The 21,595-nt window shown below is 47.8% G+C and overlaps 3 protein-coding genes across 4 annotated transcripts; 2 read left to right on the forward strand and 1 right to left on the reverse strand.

Moving 5' to 3' along the window:
• Positions 1-247: 247 nt before the first annotated feature.
• On the reverse strand, positions 248-3,400 carry LOC117859231 (PRA1 family protein F3). Of its 2 annotated transcripts, none has more exons than XM_034742437.2 (2): positions 2,607-3,400; positions 248-643 (listed from the first exon to the last, which is right to left on the reverse strand). In XM_034742437.2, exon 1 carries the CDS (start codon positions 3,183-3,185, stop codon positions 2,607-2,609), a length of 579 nt encoding a protein of 192 aa, XP_034598328.1. In that variant the 5' UTR covers positions 3,186-3,400; the 3' UTR covers positions 248-643. The 2 variants fall into 2 exon arrangements, with proteins under 2 accessions (XP_034598328.1, XP_034598327.1); XM_034742436.2 differs by having other exon boundaries at positions 2,602-3,388.
• Positions 3,401-3,985: 585 nt separating this feature from the next.
• LOC117856815 (uncharacterized) lies at positions 3,986-5,718 on the forward strand. The gene has a single exon (XM_034739234.2). The coding sequence runs from the start codon at positions 4,100-4,102 to the stop codon at positions 5,513-5,515; it is 1,416 nt and encodes a 471-aa protein (XP_034595125.1). The 5' UTR covers positions 3,986-4,099; the 3' UTR covers positions 5,516-5,718.
• An 8,736-nt stretch (positions 5,719-14,454) lies between these two features.
• On the forward strand, positions 14,455-20,819 carry LOC117856813 (cytochrome P450 90D2). The gene is made up of 7 exons (XM_034739230.2): positions 14,455-15,167; positions 16,144-16,293; positions 16,399-16,671; positions 17,490-17,579; positions 17,674-17,859; positions 18,354-18,475; positions 20,302-20,819. The coding sequence occupies exons 1-7, from the start codon at positions 14,571-14,573 to the stop codon at positions 20,396-20,398; spliced, it is 1,515 nt and encodes a 504-aa protein (XP_034595121.1). The 5' UTR covers positions 14,455-14,570; the 3' UTR covers positions 20,399-20,819.
• Positions 20,820-21,595: the final 776 nt, after the last annotated feature.

Genomic DNA, 21,595 nt, shown 5'->3' on the forward strand with positions numbered 1-21,595 from the left:
ATGGGGAATCGGCGACCGCCGCGCCACCGTTTGCCGCCGACCACGGGGAGGCTTCCGATCGCGTGGAGACTGGAGAGGAGCGCGCGGAATCACCCCAATTGTGCTGCTCTTGGGGCTCGGCTCGGCCCAGAAATGCAGGGTATACTTCTTGGTGCCTGGCCCAGCTAAACCAAGATCCCAATCTCACGGAGTCCTGACGCAATACCACCTTTATTATAGGAACCGATAAGAATCAAAGAAAAAGATATTGACAATCCCATCCATGCTAAAAATACGGTATGGCACAAAACGAAGCCATGTTTGAATATCAGCATCGCCTACATGGTGACCGTAACAACATAAAAACACAGGTCCCGGCCATCACATTTCTCGAACTCAAAATGTACACTAGACTTTAGTCCGGAATTGGTACATGGGAACAAGGAGAAGCTTTGAACTGAGGTCACAAAAGTGGGCGTGGAGAACAGGTTTTACAACTCTGCATCACAGCTGGATCCAAAACTTCCAATGTAACCAGCAGCAGGCGAACCATGGACATTCTTCATCGCGGATGGGGGATGGCCCAATTTGCATGGCTCGGGAGGAATGCTTTTTGAAACAGGCGGCAGGATCACAACACAGGGCAGAATGACACAATCAGCTCCTGCAAAACACAATGGGGATTTGTCAGACTTCAAATGGAACACAGTGAATGCTTAACTTCGTGAGAAATTAGAAACCAACAAAGGGAATAGCAGATTAAGAATTGTAGCCATCATACATTCCGATTTTTAAGTTACCCACTTGTACCGATTTCGTCATGGCATCTCATAATGATCTTTTAAGTTAGCTTGATATCCACAAATTTAATGTATTGCATGTGCAGGTCAATGGAACTTGATAACAGAAGAATATGAATGGAAGAATTGTTGCAGTTTCATTTCCGGGCTGTTGTGCCAGTATTCAAACAAGAATACCCTTCTTTATCATAATAGGCAAACATTTTGCATTTCATTTAACGAAAACAACACAAAAGATCTGTATCACACTTCCAAGTAGCTAATCACATTAACCTTATGGCAACAGACAACTTTCACCCTCAACTGCACTCTGGTTTAGGCAAAGGGTTTATGTAATGCATATGCTTAGTCAATTATCATATCACGGAAATAACTGCAACAGAAAGGGTTGATTCCCTAAAAAAAACTGCAAAAAAAAGAACAAGTATGGATGGCACTACGATGGATGTCAAATCAAGTCTACAATAGTAGAATGTATCTGAACAAGTTAATAAACAGACCAGAGAATTTAATGGCCCATCACAATAAGGAAAGTAACATTGAAATCTAATTACTAAGTCCATAAATCATGGTTGCTAGGAACCGGTAAGTTGAATCTGGAATGCAATATAACATTTATAGCAGGAAAGAGATCTGCTCAGTAAGTCCAGAAATAACATGGCTCCTTGGAAATAGAAAAATGAAATGGAATAACAGAATGCTTCTGAAAGGGAGTCAGAGCACCAACCTTGCAGAAGTTAGACCAACTGAGCTCACATTCTATTTTTTGAAGGTTTGTTCCCAAAGTCAACAGATCAGGATTCGGACCCAGCAAACAGCTAAGCTACTTCAATTCCGTTATTGGTTAGCTGTACCTCTCTAATGCCAAGAGAAGTGGGGATGAAGCTGACCCCCAACTCCTTCCAAAACTACCGACTCTCAATAAAATTAGTACACCCTATGGTTCCAGGGTTTGTCAATCCAACCATCCCCAAAACTGCTGCCCCACATCCAACCCCTTTTGGCTGGCACTTGCAATGACCTTCGAGGCAAGTTGATAAACAGATATACAATCAGCAACTACCAGGGGCCAGGGGAAATATATTATATGTGAAAGGGGATGACATGATTGCTAGAGCTATTTTGAATGGTTTTGGGTAAGAATAAGATGATGGTGACAAGTGCTTGGGATAACACTATCTCAGCACATTCTCAACTGAACCTCATTCTGCTAGGCATTTTCACATTTCTAACATGTTGTGCAGACTTGGTGGTTTCTTCATTACGAGATACCGACCAACCAGGTACATAGAAATACAAGAAGTCTCAATCTATGTTTGAAAAGGGGCTAATTATCAGTTAACAGATTAGAGAATTCAGAGAGTAGAATGGGTGATGGAATGATACTGACTGACGATACAGCATAGGAAAGCCTTCATCGAGAGGCAATCTTTTTGAGCATGCAATTCTTCTTCAAGACACTAATTAAACTATTGAAGTCAACACAACTGCCCATGGATCACATGATTGTGCCAATTGGAGCTCCAATTGCACAATTGGCTGCTCTAATTTATCGAAGGCTACAACGCAACTAAAATTCATGGAAAGAGTAGAGAAACATCACTAAGTCAAAATAATTCATAGCAAAGCAGCACCTCTAAGCATTTCTACTCATGTCCAAGGGCAGATGACAACTACCAACAGCATGACAATTGACAAGAATACATCAAGTCATTAAAACAGATCACACACCAGCAGCAATTGTAATGTAACAATCCCCATATGGAGGACGGACCAGGAAGAAGAAATGAAGAATCAGAGGGCGGGGCAATGTCACACACACCTGACCTAGTGCGACGGCTGCTGAGGCACCGGCGCGTACCAGCGGCCGACCTCGTCGTCGGCGTTGTCCTCCGCCTTGTGCAGCGCGGCGTGCAGGACGACGAGCACGAGGCCGATGAGCAGCGAGGAGAGGATGTTGGCGGTGGCGCCGGTGAACAGCAACAGGCCGAGCGTGACGACGGCGAGCACGGCGAGGACGTAGCCGTCGGCGACGACGCGTCCGAAGAGGACGAGCGGCTCGTCGCGGAGGAAGTAGAGGACGAGCCAGGCGAGCATGCAGACGAGGAAGACGATGAGGGAGACGGGGTGCCAGAGCAGGGAGAGGAAGACGACGACGAGGACGACGATGGCGTAGTTCATGGCGAAGTGGGCGAGGTTGGCGCGCACGCGGAGGTAGGCGTCGCCGAGGCTCGGGGGCAGGCCGATGGCGTGGACGTCCCCGAGCTCGCGCCAGGGCCGGCGCGTGGCCAGCGCCGAGGCGCCCCGGGCCTTGGCGCGGGAGATGAAGTCGAGCGGGGAGGCGCCCCCGAGGGGCGCCCCGCCGCCCGCGGAGGAGGAGGTGGGGATGGTGCCGTACTTGGACATGGCCGGCGGCTGCGGCGGGGAACCGGATCGGGGAGGGGGAGGGGGAGGGGAGGGGATCGGGGAAGGCGGAAGAAGACGATGGGATCAACGAATGGGCACGCGAGGAAGATGCGATGCCGTACCGGAGAGGGTCCACCGTCCAGTGCCAGTTGCGCGACACGGGAACGTGACTTTTCCAGAGCCTACGAGACGTGGACCGGAACGAAATGGCTCTCCGGTTTGACACAGATGTGCCGGGGCAATGGGCATGGGGTTCGGGGGTAGGTGCATCGAGCGGTCGAGCCAGACCAACCTGAATTTTAAATTATTCTAACAAAAAAATTTAAATTGCACAAATTTTCGTTGGTACTAAAAGTCGGCAGTTTACTCAATGTCAGATTGTCAGTAGTAGAAATGTACTTGTTTACGCTTCCCAATCTGCGAGCGGCAAAATTAGCATTTTACCATAAATGTGCAACTGTAGCGTTTCGTTTGTATTTGTGAATTATTGTCCAAATATTGACTAATTAGGCTCAAAAGATTTATCTCGTAAAGTACAACAAAACTGTGCAATTATTTTTTGATTTCGTCTACATTTAGTACTCTATGTATGTACCGCAAGTTTGATGTGATGAGAAATCTTCTTTTTACATAGTATCAAAGTTGGGAGTTTGGAGGCAACTAAACATGGCCCAAATTTAAAACCAACAGTTTCACAAATATTCGAAATGCACACAGTACATTTGCCAACAAACTGGCCCACGGGCTGTCGAACCGGCGATGCTAGAAGAGGCGCGTTCCCGTCAAACAAACACCCACGACACACGCACGACTCTCGTAGTCGAGTTGACTAGTCGTAATCTCTCGTGGGAGGACACCTCGCCGGATCCAGTCCACTCACTAGTCCAGCAGCCAAAGCATCATCTGCGTCGGCGATGGCGTCTCCGCCCATCTCCGTCCGGCTCCGGACCCCCGGCGACGCGCCGCCGCCCACCGAGGCTCTCCTCTCCCGCTCCGTGCCCGCATCCCAACCCTCCACCGCTTCCCGCCTCCTGCTCCTCCTTGCCGCCGTCCTCGCCGTCTCCACCGCCTTCCTCCTCATCCGCCCGCCCCACCTCCTCGCCGTGACCGCGGCCTCCGCCGCCGCCACCGCGCGGCCGCTCTCCAAGCTCCAGAAGCCGGTGGTTCTGCTCATATCCTCGGACGGCTTCCGCTTCGGGTACCAGTTCAAGGCCCCCCTCCCGCACATCCGCCGCCTCTTCGCCAATGGCACCTCCGCCGCCGAGGGCTTGATCTCCGTCTTCCCCACGCTCACCTTCCCCAACCACTACTCCATCGTCACCGGCCTCTACCCCTCCTCCCACGGCATCATCAACAACTACTTCCCCGACCCCATCTCGGGGGACCACTTCAACATGGCCAACCACGATCCCAAGTGGTGGGGAGGGGAGCCGCTCTGGGCCACCGCTGCCGCCCAGGGCGTCCTGGCCGCCACATTCTTCTGGCCGGGTTCGGAGGTCAAGAAGGGTTCCTGGAACTGCCCGGACAAGTACTGCCGCCACTACAATGGTTCGGTGCCGTTTGAGGACAGGGTCGACACCATCCTTGGTTATTTTGATCTCCCGTCTGACGAAATGCCACAGTTCCTGACGCTGTACTTCGAAGATCCTGATCATCAGGGGCACCAGGTGGGTCCTGACGATCCGGCAATCACTGATGCGGTTATCCGCATTGATGAGATGCTCGGGAGGCTCATTGCTGGTTTGGAGGCAAGGGGAGTGTTTGAGGATGTGAACATTATATTGCTAGGGGATCATGGTATGGTTGGGACATGCGACAAGAAGCTTGTGTTTCTCGAAGAGTTGGCTCCATGGATTAAGCTGAAGGAAGATTGGGTTCTGTCAATGACGCCATTGCTGGCAATCAGGCCACCAGATGGTGTGTCCCCAGCTGAGGTTGTAGCCAAGATGAACGAGGGGCTTGGGTCTGGGAAGGTGGAGAACGGGGAATATTTGAGGATGTACTTGAAGGAAGATTTGCCTTCTCGCCTGCATTACTCGGAGAATTACAGGATCCCGCCAATCATTGGGCTGTTAGCGGAAGGCTATAAGGTGGAGATGAAGCGTTCCAAGAGGAATGAGTGTGGAGGGGCACATGGGTACGACAATGCCTTCTTCTCAATGAGGACCATTTTCGCGGCACATGGCCCTCGTTTTCAGGGGGGTAGGACTGTGCCCTCATTTGAGAATGTGGAGATATACAATGTTATAGCTTCCATTCTCAATTTGAAGCCAGCTCCGAACAATGGTTCGGCTTCTTTCCCTGGCATGATTCTTTTATCGAGCAAATGATCATGGATACATATATGAGCTGTGGTCTTATAGGAGTAAGGCTATGCTGCTGCCTGGTGTTCTCTTTTGGTTGTTGTTGTACCTGCGAAATTAGACTCCTGTCACCAGTAGCTGTTCACTGTATCTGAATGAAAATGCTGCTAGTAGAGAGTATCTTTTCTTTAGGGACGGCATTTTGAAACATGATTCATGTCAAACCTTTAGCTGCTCTGTTGTGCTGGATTTTTCTCCAGGAGTTCATTTGAGCTCCGTGATTTTCTGCTTGAGATGATGATGATGCACGTCCTGTTGTTAACATATCCATGTCTCATGGTACACCTTTCAACCATTGTATTGCATTATGATCTTTTTTTTCGGGTCTTATATCATTTCTTACCTAAATTGAAGAGAGGCAGAGGAAGACCAAAATTGACATGGGAAGAGGCAATAAAAGGAGATTTGAAGGGATGGAATATACCCAAAGATTTAGCCCTGGATAGGAGTGCTTGGAAAACAACTATTCATGTGCCCGAACCTTGATTTGTGGCTCTTGTTGGGTTTCAACTCTAGCCTACCCCAACTTGCTTGGGACTGAAAGGCTATGTTGTTGTTGTTGTTGTATATCATTTCTTACCTAATAATGCTCCAGGCTTGAATATTCATAATCTCATAAATACAGATGTACCCAATTACGCATCCCAACATATTAAACTGTAACAGAAATTAATGTGGTAGCATATCATGTAGGCTAGCAGTGAAAAATCCTTACCATCTTTCAAGTTGACCAGTTCATTGCCATACTGCCTTACTGTTTAGATTTTGATAGTTACTCTGTTCCCTGTGTTTTTGCACTTTCATCATCATTTGGTACTGTACCAGCAAACAAATGCTGTCACTGCTCTTTGCTTAGCTTCTATGATGAAAGCCAACAAGCCAGAATAGAGTTATTTTTACTTCTATATGATCAAAGTAGGGTTTCTCATTTCTCAGATTATCTTGTGAATCCTTTTTGCTGTCCTGGGTCACAACTCACCGAGTACAGTATGATTGTATGAATGGACTGATCCATGACTTAAAGTAAAACTTGGCCACAAAATGTGTTTGCAAGGATATTTGGAGTTGGGCTGAAGACTACATAAGAGAGTTGAATATATACTGTTCTAACTTGGAGCTTTCATGACTGCATTGTAATACAATAATTGGTTCTCTGTGCCTGTCTCCTAACAGTTCCTTCTGTTTACAGTCGAAATAACCAAAGAACTATTTGTCGGCAACTCCTTTTCTTTTTCTTTCTTTCTTTTCTTTTTTTTTCTTTCATCTGAAATGAAGCACCATTTTTTTTCATGCAACAACAGTTTTTGTGTCACCGTGACACTCCATGGTCATCCTTTCTTTTTGTTTCCTGCATGCTTTCAGTTTTCGTTAATATTATCGGTTTCATTTGCTAAACCTAAGTTTATGCTAATGCTTCTTATACCTTTAGTTGGAAGAAGCTTTTCTGGTCTTTATTGATGCAATGAATGTTGAAAAGTTATGCATCACGCCTAGAATAGTCTTCACGGAATATTTGACACAGTGAAAAAGTAGAACTCACGAAGAGTTGTGTACTGATGGAAGTATTTACTCCATGAGGTATTGAACAAAAAGCCATTAGTTCTTACTTTTAGACTTTTCTGATCAAGACTGAACTATAACTAATCCATTGTCTTCATTAAGTTGGCATCTAACATTTTTATCTGTAACCCTATACTTGATGGTATAATGTACCTTATTTTAGTTGGTCAGTTTCAGGCAGCTGTCTTGTCAAAGGATCTGTCTGCTGCTTAATTGAAACATCTTGTTCATTCTGATCTGGATTTCTAGTATTTTTATAGTGATCTAACAATAACAGTCCTACCCCCCTGCTATTGGAACAGTTAAGCCTTCATTATCGATCGCTACAATGTGGTAATGGCCTGTTTTCTTTCTTGCTTTTTAATTTGGAGAAACTGTTGCACTTAAGGTACCCAAAAAATCGTTGTAGGAGAACTAGTTCATTTGAACTTAGTCACTCACCTCCTAATGGGTCTGCATGTATTTGATTGCATTAGAGATTAGACCTTGCTACCTCCTTATGGAGTCTCCATGGATATAATTGCTACCTTTGTCTTGGACCTCTTGGCAGTGAGGGCATCTCTCAGCCATCCAGCCTTAGAAATGTGACGTATTCTATAGAGCATTGCTCTGTTCATTTTGTGCTTAAGAAGATATTTTGTTTCTTTTTGTAACCATCAACTTGTCCTCTTGTTTATCTGATCTGCCCCAATACTTTGCCTTGTTCTTCTTTCATTCTCCTGTACATGTTTTCTTAATTTTATTTGTAGTCCTGTGCACAAATGCTATGGTAGTGTTCAAGTGAGCACTTTATTGACTTGGTAACCTTGCAATTCTGTAAACTTCTTATTCTGCTTGGTTTTCATTATCTGTGTAATTATTGGGCCACATGCAAGGTACTCTCATGAGCTGATTTTTCTTTGTCATGGGTTAATGACAATAGTAGATGCTGCAGAAGCAGATGCAGTGGGAGGTAAGCACCCACATGTTCTAGGTTTGGTTTGAAGTACCCTACCAGTTAGCACCTTAGAGGGCAAAACTGCATCACAGCAAGTAAAGAAAACATATTCATATTTGTTAGCTGTTATCTAACTGCACATTGTTATATTACTGCAGTTATTTCCTTGAAATAGTAATTGGTGTTGTTATCAATAAAATGTAAATCCATCAAGTTAAAAGGCATGGTTGATTCAGAAATTGGACATGTTAAAATGAGAATCATTGCTGGCATTCTCTATGCTGAAATTCAGTTCATGTTCTTCTGATTATTTCCATTTTTCCAGGAAAACAACAGCATTGATGAATTCCTGTAACTTCAACTTCAACATCATCGGGTCCAGAGTAATGTTGATGAGATAACTTGGATCCTATCCTCCAAATATGTAGGGCTCAAGCATACAAAGTATCAACTATTTTCATTTGTCCAGGAAAACAACAGCATTGATGAATTCCTGTAACTTCAACATCAATACATCATCGGGTCCAGAGAAATGTTGATGAGATAACTTGGATCCTATCCTCCAAACATGTAGGGCTCAAGCATACAAAGATCGTTCATACTTTGAAATGGTAACACGAGTACCTGTACTATCTGTCCTTTTGTTACATTAGACCTTTTTCTCGTTTCACTGTTTCAGTTCATATATTGTCAACTAATTGCTGTGATGCTTTCTGTGTAAAAACAGTGCAACTTTCAGAAACAGCTGGGACCAATATCTCGATAGCGAGCATGTTTGTCTAGCTCTTAGCTGTATCTAATTTTACTGTGTAAATTTCATCAAACTACACTATTTTTGCGAAAACGGGATCATAAAACTACACTTTTGACAATTGATTTAGCAAAACTATACTTGTATGGACATTTCGTGTCAGAAAACTACATTTCAAGAGTCTGTGCTGCATAATTACGACTCGTTTACATGTCCTATTGCTTGAATCTACTGCACCGTTAGATGGAGGTGCCATGTGATCTAGTGATAAATGCAACACAGTTGAAGGTGTGGAGTGCAATGGCCATGCAATCTACTGCTGTTTCAACGTAATTGGGCAGAGTACTGCAGGCAAGAGGTGCCAGCCGTAAGCTGGTCTCCCGGACTATGTCTTGGACATATGGAGACTGATGAGATGGTGAGCACTAGCAAACGTGGCCTTGTTCCAATCTTGGAGGGACCGGTAACACGGTAACAGTGGAATAGTATGTGCTATAAATATTGAGGGTCCAAATGCCACCCAATTTGTTAGTTTTAATAGGTTCTTTTATTGATTTTGCTGTGCAGACAATGTGCACATCTGGTGTATGGTAGTTTGCTATCTTAATTGCTTCGGTCCATATTAGGTGTTAATGTGCTTATGCTTTAGTCGGTCCTAAAAATGCTTCACTGTGTGAACTGGATCTGCCAAATGTTGTCACAGTTTCATTGTTTGCATAAGTGGATATTAAGACATTCTTTTGAGGACTATATTAAGTACTGTTCTCCCTTTAGTCATAACAAATTTTCAAGATATGTACGGACGATTAAATGCTCAATATAGTCACATCCTTGTTATGCACCAAGTTCTTAGATCTGCTGAACTGCTTAGTAAATTCTCCCTTGTATTTTATCAATGCCATTCCTCTTGCAGGGCTCCCTGCATCATTTGCATGTATTCACCGTACAAATGACATGGTGTGCTAATATGTGCTGGGTTGCCAGGAGAAACAGGTGTACTGGCATCAGCTGCAGGAACTACCAGAAGGTTAATATGCAGTAAATAATTCTCAGGACAAACAAAGGAACCCTGCCCATGCCAGCAATACTGTTATTCTATAGATCTTCATGGTCAGTATTTGCTTCACTGAGTAAAAATTTATCTTAACATTTGCAATACTTTCATACCCAGCATTCACATCATTGCACAAAAGCACTGTCCGGTATCTTGGCCTTTACCGTTTAGGAGTACTGCCGCGGTAACTGGAGAACTAGCCCTTACCCATCAAGTCCTGTCCATGATGTTGCGAGACTGCAGGATAATCTGTGGGCACTAATTTCAAGGACCGAAAGTGAGACTGTACTTGCTTCTGTTGCCCCATACATAGATCCTTTGCTCCTGGTCTTGATCAATCAACGTCCCAGCCCATCTTGCCCCTGTACATGTCTCTTGTACCCGCGCTCCTAAAGCCTGAACTGCAACTCACCAGTGTCCTCGTCAGCTGCATGCAATAGGAGCAAGGAGCTGTGCAAGGTCACTATTGAGATCCCCCTTTGCCTTTGGCCACTGCTCTGCCGCCCAGAATTTTTTTTTTTTTTGCAGCCTGTGTCCTTGTTGCACTCGCCCATCATTGATTCCTTTTGCTCCTTCCTTTGCGATCCCAATGTGATGCTCCTCTGCGCACACACGACGGGCTGTTTTGTTTTTTGCATGTGACTTTCCTGTTTTCTTCCACTAACCGTGCCAAGGATTGGGTAGCCCGTCGTCGTCAAATCGGTATCTGAAGCTTCAAGGTGTCTTGATGCCTGTACAGTAGCTAGCTAGCTTGTTCTGTTTGTTAGGGTTTGGGTTAGAAGAATGTTTCAGTGACTGTCGGGGCATTTATCAAGCTGGCATTTCACATCACCTTGACCGAGATGTTCCTGGCAGGTCCCAATGATTGGCGCCAATCTAAATCCAAAACTGGGCCACCTCCACCTCTGCATGTCTGTTACTGTGTGATGAACAGAATTTACAAGAAATTTTTCACAGCGTTTTATATTCGATTGTTGTGTATTTTTTGACGGTTTATTCAATTATTACGTATTTGCTTGTGTATCAGCAATTTTGGAGCTTCCTAACATAACTCTTCATCTGCAATGCAGTGCGGATGTGCGATGGCACCTTCCCATCCTCGGGTTCAAATTCAGGTAAGGTGTCACTGATTATTTCCTCTATTTTTTACTTCTTTAGCATGAAGATTGTGGCTTGCTACTTTCCAGTGTCAAATCCATCAGAACAAATCTAATTTAGTGGAACGGAGTATTTTAAAACATAGCCCACCAACCTGTTCAAAGCATTATATATGCGGCACCTAGTAGCTTCTCTTCATACCCTTCATTTCACTAATGGATTTGACCAGAACCCAGAAAAATCTAGCTGGAACACAGCACGGATTCCCTTTTGCCTTTCCATTTTTATCGCGATGTGCTTGCTAAGTGCAAGATTCATCTAGATCAACTAACTTGTCTGGGCTAATTTAAGCTAAGTAGAATGGTGATCCTTGGGTTTTTACCACTGAAGTTTCCCTGAAATTAGGTGAAAGTGCCGAGTGGGTGAGCTGCCTTAAAGCAGAATCAAAATCTCTGGCCCAGCCATGACTGTGTGGCTGTGTTAATCAAATCACCGGGGCGGAGCTAGAAGACTAGAACAACAACACTAGCAATTTAGTTGTGGGACAGATAGAAGAAAAGCGCCATTTTAACAATTGACTGGAGTGTGATCCGCATCATCAATTTGTGGATCTGAATTGTTTCCTGTGAGAAATGTCAAAATGTGCAGAAATTTCTATCCATCAGTGATAGGTGAAACCCGAGAGAGGAAGAGGACCCTGCTTTCAGTTCTCTTTGACCAGCACAAAAAAAAAAATCCTGTCCGATTCGGAAGCGAGTGTACCAGCGCCCTTCCGATGATGCCGGCCGTACTCGCAGCAGCAGCAGAGGGGAACGATCGCTGGTACAGCACCGCCCCCACGCTGCGGCCTCGCCCGTGCGGGCGCGCTTGCCAGTTTTCGTCGCCGTCCTGCGAGCATGGTTGCCGAGGGAGCGAGGGCCCGTAACCGAGCTCTCGCTTTCGTTGGCGACGCAGCGACGTCGCCTTGTTTGTTTTCGGAGGCGCGTCCAAGCGATATACCTGCAAGGTCCTAGGCTAATTAGGAAGATTAAATATGAGCTAATTATAAAACTAATTATATAGATGGAGACTAATTCACGAGACGAATCTATTAAGACTAATTAATTCATCATTAGCACATGTTTACTGTAGCATCACATTGTCAAATTATGAACTAATTAGGCTTAATAGATTCGTCTCGCAAATTAGTCTTCATCTGTGCAATTGGTTTTGTAATTAGCCTATATTTAATACTCCTAATTAGTATCTAAACATTCGATGTGACAGGAATTTTAGGAGGTGCTAAAAACAAACACCCATATGTGTAGGCGGTTGGCGGCGTCTGTCCGTTTGCTCGTGTTGGTAAAGTGTTAGGGTCACACGGGAACACGCTCGTATCTAATGCTCGTCTCGAAATAGGTTTCGGAGATGCCTCCAGTTGTTATTTGACGCGTACCTAACTGTGCCGTCCTAGAGTGCTCAAGAGTGAGCGTTGATGTGAGGTGTAGACCCCTGTTTCCTGGAGAGACGCCTAATGATCGGGCAGTATCATCAGAGAGGAAGTTGCCTAGCTAATTAACGACTTCAATTTTGATTTTTTTAAAAAATTGTATTCGTAGCCGAAAGCGCCGCGCAATGATTCACCCCAGCAGCTGCATGCCGCCGTTTCTTTACGTTTTCTAGTCCTATACTGTCTTCCTGATTTCTAATGCGATTCTCATATGTGCAATCAACTGCAAAGCCGCCACATTCGGGTTCAAAGTTAGACCTCCCGCCCACTGACGCACGAGGCTAGTGATGTCCATGATTGCGCATCATCCTTTCGCATCATCAACTTGGAGTTCATTACCTTTGATCTTTCCTCTCTTCTTGTTTCGGAGTGGATCAAAGACACAACGGCATGTATGAATCTTCAAAACTACTGCACTGGTCTCTTCATCCTCCTTTTTTTTTCTCTCTTCAAAATTAAATCAAAAGAAAAGGAAACCATTTGGTCTTAGCCAGAGGCATGCGGATGCAGATAGGGATAGGCAGGCACTGATTGCACGCGCAAGTCTTTTCAAACCGAACGTGTGCACAGATTTGTCGTGGGGACGTACCACTACACTACTGCCGCTAGTGGTACTGTGTGGGTGTCTAGCTCTCGCCTAGGAGTGCTACCACACTAGGAATCTTTTCTTGGTAGCTGCAGGCTATGGCTTAGCCCAGGCTCACTCTATTCAAGAAGCTGGTCTCATCTCATCTCATCTCATCTCCCGGCGCCAAAAATGTCTTCAAGTCTTCAGCGCACCATCCATCGATGGATGTGCTACCACCCCCGGATTGACCACTTATCCGACATTCGAGATGGGCCTTTTGAAAAAGAATTTCATCTTCTTTTCTCTCTGTTTTTTTTTTGAAAAATGAAGGTTAAGATTAATCAGTGAGGTATGGTATCTTTTCTCTTTTTGTTTATACGGAGTTTCTGCAATTTGGTCAAAAGAATAAAAAAGAGGGGGGTTCCTTGCGAGGGGCCTTTTATGGGTGTGGGCCCCCCTGGGCGTGTGCACGAGGGGGTGAGAGCATCCATCGGGGCATCACTCATGAGCAGCAACTGAGGCTGAGCCCTGTCGCCTCACCCTCACCTCACCTCTGCTCGGGACTCTCACTTCGCAACCCTCAAGGAGCAAAAACAAAGAGAAAGAAAGGGAAGAGGGCAAACAGTAGGACACTGCCCCTGCCACGACACACAATCATAGACGTGGGGACTGTACACACAAAAACAAAAACATTTTTAAATCAAATCACATTGAGAAATCCTACTGCTTTGATAGCTTTATTTTCTGGAAACAAATAAATTAAACCATTTAAAATTCGGGGTTCTCTCCTCTTTCCATCTCTCTTTCTAGCCTGTACATGGTCCGGTTTTACCGGATTTTGGTTTAAACCCAACCCAAGCCGTGAGGGGGTCCGCTGAGGGGTTTAGAAACCAGTGGGTACATGGTTTCCACGGTTTACTGGAATTCGCCGCCAGGGTCGGTGGCAGCGGCGTGTTTCCTTTGTTCTTTCCATGGACTGCGAGACTATGCCTCGAGCCTGTTCAAGGGCACCGCCAACTCGAGACTCGACTCTGCAGCGCTCGGAAGACGGCGGCGATGGCAGGTAGCCAGGTTGGGCATGCGCGTGCCAGGTAGCCAGAGCCACGCCGGCGCCAGAAAACGGCGGGTCGCTGGAGGGTTCGGCAGCGCGCTACCCAGCGTCGGCGCGTGTTCGCCGGAGGGCGGCCTCGTGGCGCTTGCTCGCTCGCATCGCACGCGGCGACGGGTTCGCGTCGTTGTTGATTGGCTGTCAAATTGGGGATTTATCTGTTTGCTGAACGGGTTTAGCCCGTAGGAACCCGAACCAAGCCAACCCGTGCGTGTCCTGCTAACACGGTTTCATCCGGGTCGGTTCACGGGTTAGTCCGGTTTGTAACCGGACCATGTACAGGGCTTTCACTCTCTCTCTCTCTCTCGTGTACTTTGCACTTGCCAATTCCATCCTCTGGTTCTTCACTACATATAAGCCACTGCCGTGCCTCTTCTCCCTCTCGTAGCTCTAGCTTCGTTCACTCACTGCTCGGTGTGGGTGCACACGCACGCACACATACACCTTTTACCTTGCCATGCCGGCCACCGCCGCTCTCTGGCCAGCGCCGGCGCCGGCGTTGGCCGTTGCGGTGTGGACGCTGTTTGTCGCCGCCGCGGTCGTCGGCCTGTGGACGCTGCTATCCTGGCCCGGATGGAGGCGGGGCGCGGGCAAGGAGCAGGCGGCGCGGCTCCCGCCCGGCAGTTTCGGGTGGCCGCTGGTGGGCGAGACGCTGGACTTCGTGTCCTGCGCCTACTCGGCCCGTCCGGAGGCCTTCGTCGACAAGCGGCGGCTCCGGCACGGGAGCCCGGTGTTCCGGTCGCACCTGTTCGGTTCGGCGACGGTGGTGACGTCGGACGCAGAGGTGAGCCGGTTCGTGCTGCAGAGCGACGCGCGGGCGTTCGTGCCGTGGTACCCGCGCTCGCTGACGGAGCTCATGGGCAAGTCCTCCATCCTCCTCATCAACGGCAGCCTGCAGCGGCGCGTCCACGGCCTCGTCGGCGCCTTCTTCAAGTCGCCGCAGCTCAAGGCGCAGGTCACCGCCGGCATGCAGCGCCGCCTCGCGCCGGCGATCGACGCCTGGCGCGACCAGGGCCCCGGCGCGCTCGTCCGCATCCAGGACCACGCCAAGGCGGTACGTGCACTGCCTGCACTCTGCCCCTTTCTGCTCTGCTAGTACCTTCGTTCTACGGCCTAGCTACATATGTCTGCAGCTAGCACGCCATGGTGATTGGCGATTACTGCTCTGCTCTGTCGGGCTCCATTGCCGCCCGCCTAGCTCCGCGCCTTCTTGATCGAACATCAGAGAGAAAGGCAGAGAGAGAGAGAGAGAGAGAGAGAGGAATCGAGGTGGAATGGCATGGTGGCGCGCAGACCAATGGCGCTGCCGGCGTGCACACGTGCGCGGCCGTGTCACCACATGGAAGCAGCTATCGAAGGCCGGGAAAGGGATGGCCCCGTCTCTCTCTCTCTCTCTCTCTCTCTCTCTCTCTCTCTACCGGTCACCATGCCGTGCCATACCACTCGGCCGCATACTCGTATGATCACTGTACGTGTGGGCGTGGTGGTATCTTTCAATGAGATTGGGAGGGAGGGAGGGAGTTGGGAGCACTGCTGGTGCCTACCTGCTGTTCTCCCCCATTCAATTCCGCACGCGCGCGCCTTAAATACATGCCCCGGCGGGGCCCGCGCCGAATTACCGGCAACCAAAAAAAGAAAAAAAAAACCTTTAGATCATTCTTCAGACCGAACTGCACTACAGTACAGTGCCTCTATCATGTTCGTGTGTTCTGTCTAGACACCACAGCCTACAGGCACTCCATCCTTGCACTCCCTGTCAAAGTGTATAGCATGCTAGGAGTAGGAGCTGGAGCACTGCAACCTGCTTGTTATGGCTCACAGGAAATTCAGCTCAGCTCAGAGCTCCAGCAGTCTGTCGAATCCTGGCATTTCCAGTGATCTTAAAGAATGGAGCTTTGGTGCAGAACAGATATATATATATAGATAAAAAAAAGAATTGAAGGAAATGGTGCTCTTGTCTATCACCTTTCATGCAGAGTCCTCAATAGCAGTGCAGTGAGTAATGAATAATGAATGTGTCGTGGCAGCAGATAGTGTTCGAGATCCTGGTGAAGGGCCTGATCGGGCTGGAGCCAGGCCCGGAGACGCAGCTGCTCAAGCAGCAATTCCAGGAGTTCATTGTCGGCCTCATGTCCCTTCCGATCAAGCTGCCGGGGACTAGGCTCTACAGATCCCTACAGGTATACACTACTACGATCCTACTCGTACTCTACACTAACCTCTACGTCTCTGTCTCGGTCTCTATGAGAATCTGCGACGCTGAAGCTGCAACCGTTGACTGCCAGGCCAAGAAGAGGATGGCGAAGCTGATACAGGGCATCATACAGGAGAAGAGGAGGCGGCGGAGGGCCGTCCCCGACGGCGGCGAGGGGCCGCGTGCGCCGCGCGACGCCATCGACGTGCTCATAAGCGGCGGCGGCAGCGACGAGCTCACCGACGAGCTGATATCCGACAACATGATCGACCTGATGATCCCCGCCGAGGACTCTGTGCCGGTGCTCATCACGCTCGCCATCAAGTATCTCAGCGAGTGCCCTCTGGCTCTGCAGCAACTGGAGGTGCGTGCGCAGCCAATTTTGGTGCTGACCAGCGTTCTGCATTTCCTTTTTTGGTGGTTTTCACACCAACCAGGCACTAGCATTTGCATATATGGATCGCTACAAACCACAGATTTGTCAAAGGTTCCCTCCTTTTGATGTCGAGAATTCGGCACTAGTGTAAGGATTGTGCCAGCCTTGGTTCCCCGCACTGCATCTGCGTGCCTTTCCTGTTAAGGTCAGAAGCATAATGTATCATGAGCGAAGACGTCATCGTCTTGCTCTGCACGGTCATGTTAGTGCCACCTAGTACTTGGTCGATCGATAGTCATGTTATTGTGCATTTAGTCACTTGAGTGGGACGTTGTCATGCCACCTAATTGTTGTTACCTTCCTTTTGGCACTGGGTTTGTATGATGACAAACCTAGTTTGTTCAGTTAGTGCATTCGATGGCGATGTGCGCCTAAACATGTACAAATGCATGCACCATCAGTTGGACAAAATGGGTCTTTTATCCTAGCATGAAAACTTTTCTAGGCCGCAGGCTAGAAAGTGTGGCCTTTTTTTGCCCCCTTTTTGATGAAACGAAAGCATGGCCTCTTACTGCAACTGAAGCAGCATCATGTGGTTTACTAGTTTCCATTTACAGCGCTGCACCACCTTGTTCAGTTTTGATACCACGTGAAACAATGAACTCACTGAAACCTCTGCTTGCCTTTTACTGTTAGAGAAAGTGCGTGCCTATCTATTTTGATTTCTATTTTCACCTCTAGCAAAGAACAAATAAAAGTGTGGTCATTTCCTGCAATAATGAAACCAACCAAATTGCAATGCTCAGGAGGAGAACATGCAGCTGAAGAGGCGAAAAACCGACATGGGCGAGGCCTTACAGTGGACAGACTACATGTCATTGTCATTCACACAACATGTAAGTATACCTTTGTCGTCATCACCTCTAAATTCCTATGTCATCACTGATCATGGACTTTAGGACCTGTGCGTTTTCTCATTTTGCTTCATAGGTGATAACGGAGACGCTGCGAATGGGCAACATCATCAATGGGATCATGCGCAAGGCGGTACGGGATGTCGAGGTGAAGGGCCACCTCATTCCCAAAGGTTGGTGCGTGTTCGTGTACTTCCGATCGGTCCACCTCGATGACAAGCTCTACGATGAGCCCTACAGGTTCAATCCATGGAGGTGGAAGGTAAGATGGAGCCCCACATTTGGTAGAGATGTTCATCCAATTGCTACTCCTTTAGGCAACACCAACATAATAGGGATTTGATGAGTGGGGCTTTGTGGGACTCCTAACATGTGGGTTTACGCCTATATGAGTAAGCTCATCATGGAATACACCTAGTAATGGCAGGAAAATTGCAGAGGCCTTTTTTTTCTTCTCCCAAAGCGATTGCAGGGGCCATTTACTGTCTGATTTTCCACTCTTGTTCTTATCATGCTCAAGTTTTGCTCAGTTTTCAATTGCGCTGCATATTTAATATTGGAAATAACTAGCAAATTAGTTCTTATGCATTGGTCGAGAAAATTTTACCATGCGATAGATGATCCTAATAAGCAGATGATTGCTGACGACAATGAATGTTGTGGGGCTATTTGTGAGGCTTATACAATGCAATGATCGCGATTTGATTTGGAAACCTAATAATGCGCTAATTTGGTCAACAAATTAATCATGAACAGGAGAAGGACACGAGCACCAGCAGCTTCACTCCTTTTGGTGGTGGGCAGAGGCTGTGCCCGGGCCTGGATCTGGCCAGGCTGGAAGCTTCCATCTTTCTCCATCACTTGGTCACCAGCTTCAGGTATGGATCAGTCTCATCCGTCCATACGAGCATAGTCCACTAACAGTTTGCTTTCTACGATCCTTTAATTCCTTGAACAAACGATCACGTCACTCGCAGATCATGCATATAATAGATCTCGTCGTCCTATTATTTGAGCCTAGGTTGTCCTCCACTTGGAACGCTTTTTTCTTTCCTTCATAAATTCCGTGGAAAATGAAATTACCCTAACCTCTTCATGCATGATTGGTTGATCTTCGAGTCTCTGGAGATAGATTGCCCACCTACCCCTCTTGCCCCGCCTCGCGCCCCTCCTCCATCTCCAATGGTTTGCACCGCTAGAGACACTGCCTCCCCTGCTATTAGCACCACCTGATGACCTCCTACCTCAAACGGAGGGGGAGGGTTGGGATGGAAGATTGCTATCCTCCGTCTAGGCGGAGCCGTGCAAGGAAAATTTCCCCTCGGTGTCGCCTATTAACCAAGTAGATCTCATCAAAATCATGCGATATGAACGGGAAAGCAAAGCTAGGACGATGGGAGGGTGTCCAATAATTCGCGAATCGAGGTTCGGATCTTCGACCCTTGCTGGTACAGTGATGTGAGAGACCTAGGGAGGTCCAGTCCAAGCCCCAGGAAGGGGACGGACCCCCTAGGCGCCATAGATGGGGGGCTTCCATTCGGCCCGGCCGGCGTGGGGCCACACGTGCGCCACGGCCGCCAAGTACTACCCACTCATACGTGCACATCTAACCAACCTAGCTACACTGCTGGCCGCCGCACGCGCGTGCGGCGAGGGCCGGTGGCGAGTGGCGTGCACGGCGCAGCGAGCGGGAGGCAGCGGCGGTAGCCTGGATCGCGTGGCCGTGGCCGTGGACGCGCGCATCGGATTGGGCAGGGTAGGGGTAGCTGCGGCGAAGCGAAGGCATTGCCGCACGCGCACAGCACAGCACGTGCGGGAGCAGGGCGCCCGTGTGCGTGCGTGCTGCTAGCCTGCTACAGCCTACAGGGCCAGCAACCGCACGTGTCGGGCCTGCACGCCTCAGTCCTTTGCCTGCAGGCCGGGCTCGGTATGGCATAGCACAGTTTCATCTTGAGCAGAGGATTTCCTTGCTCTCAACCCAACCCAACCCAACACGTCGTCGTCCATCCAGATCAGATGGGCTCGACCGCTCGAGCTCGTCAGATCGGTGACATGCTTCTTTGTGCCCGCTGGTCCGGAATAAAATATGCACGCGTCGTCAGTTTGACGCTTTGTTGTTTGACCGATCGGTCAGTCAGTGCCTCGACGTGCTGTCGAAAAGCATAAAAACCATAAACATATGGCCCTAGTACCACTGCTGCTGCTTGCTCCGGTTTCGAATTTAAAAATGGCTTTCGAGATATGGTTTGTCCCCCTTTTTTGTATTCTACTGTGCTGACTGGTTTGTGGATAAGAAAGAGGGCTCTGGAACAAATTCACACCCACCCCTGTTTTTCTTCAACTTTTGAACGGAACTCAAAAGTGCATTCGAGTTAGTACATTGGTTGCACCGTAAACCTTCTCCCTCTGTTCATTTATATATGATCAACATTGATCAGCTTAATTTTGAGGACGTCATATATAAACAAACGGAGGTAGTATTCAATTTTTGAGCACGAATTTGTCAACGAGAACCAATCGAAACTTGAGAGGTGGATGCACTCATGCTGTTGTGGGTACACAAGCAGCTAGCACAGGTCGTTTTCATGGCGACCGATCATCATGCATGGCATCGGCATCAGCATCGTGTTGTTGTTTGTTGCTAGGACGATGGAGGATGGCATTGAATTGATGCCCCTGCGGCTTCTGCTCTTTGTTGTTGTAGGTGGGTGGCCGAGGAGGACCACATCGTCAACTTCCCAACCGTGCGGCTGAAGCGAGGCATGCCCATCAGGGTCACCACCAAGGACGGCTCTCACTAGCACCCCGGATCAAATCATTCTGCAAGCACCATCTATCATCATATAGGCTCCTCAAACAGCAAGAATGGAGGACCCTTGGCTTGAAGATAAACATATGGCAACAACATCTAGAGACATTGATCCATGGGTCTCTAGGCGAAACGCGTTGCGGCTCCACATTGCTATGCGTTTGGATGTGGAGGTGTACAGAAGAGAAGAGAGGAAGAGGAAGGGTTAGGAAGCTTGATCTGCCAGGAAGTACACTGCTAATGTTTAATTAATTAGTACTAAGATAAGAGTAGTATCAGTACAGTATTATACTATAGCCATGGCCCATCAAAGACCATCTCCTGATGCATATGCATGGTGTTAATTGTAGATTTGTTATAGAGTGTATTATTATTATATGAAATGTGCCACAAGCAAGGCAGGGATTGGGATTTGGGATGGTCCACAAGGCCCGGCTAAAATGAAATGGGTTAAAGATTAGTGGTGTGCTGGATTTGTGATAAAAGGAATGGGTCCTAGACTCCTAGTGTGTGCTGACAGGACTTTGACCATTGGAAAGCTTTGTCTCTGGGGCTGTGCTGTGGTGGGCATGCCCCTGCCTGCGACTGCATCTGCACGACTGCACCTGCATGCTTCTGCGTGGCTTTGGGCAGGGGGAAGACAAGTATATACTTATATAGGGCCTAGAGAGAGAGGTCCAAGCAGGGGGTACAGCAGGAGAGAGATGAAAAGAAATGGATGGATTGGATTGGATTGATGATTGGATGGACACTGCTGAGTTCCTTGGGAACTCCATCCAGCCCAGCTTTGCCTTTGTTTGATCCTCTTGATTCCTTCCTGCTCCTCGAGTCCTCCATGCTGCACCTGCAAAAAAAAAAAAAAAAAAAAAAATTGCCATGCCTCTCCAGTGTAGGAAAGGGTAAATGCACTGGATCCTTTATAGGACGTATGGCGTATGGCACTGAAGAATTGCGGCTCAAGTTGCCAACCATTCTAACATCACCAATTCCTTTTTTTTCTTTTGATGGAAGCATAACCTATTCTCATGAGGCAAAGGCAGCCATGTTCGTCTTGTTCAACTCGATGTGTCCCAAGTATGCGTTGCCAGTTGCACAAAGTCCAATTGAGGAATTCTTGACAATTTCCAATGTGCCCACTCATGCTACTATGCATCTGGCATGTGCATCTGCGTGTTCTCATGCTATTGGA

This window comes from Setaria viridis, chromosome 5 (assembly GCF_005286985.2).
Source record: "Setaria viridis chromosome 5, Setaria_viridis_v4.0, whole genome shotgun sequence".
Taxonomy (NCBI): Eukaryota; Viridiplantae; Streptophyta; class Magnoliopsida; order Poales; family Poaceae; genus Setaria; species Setaria viridis.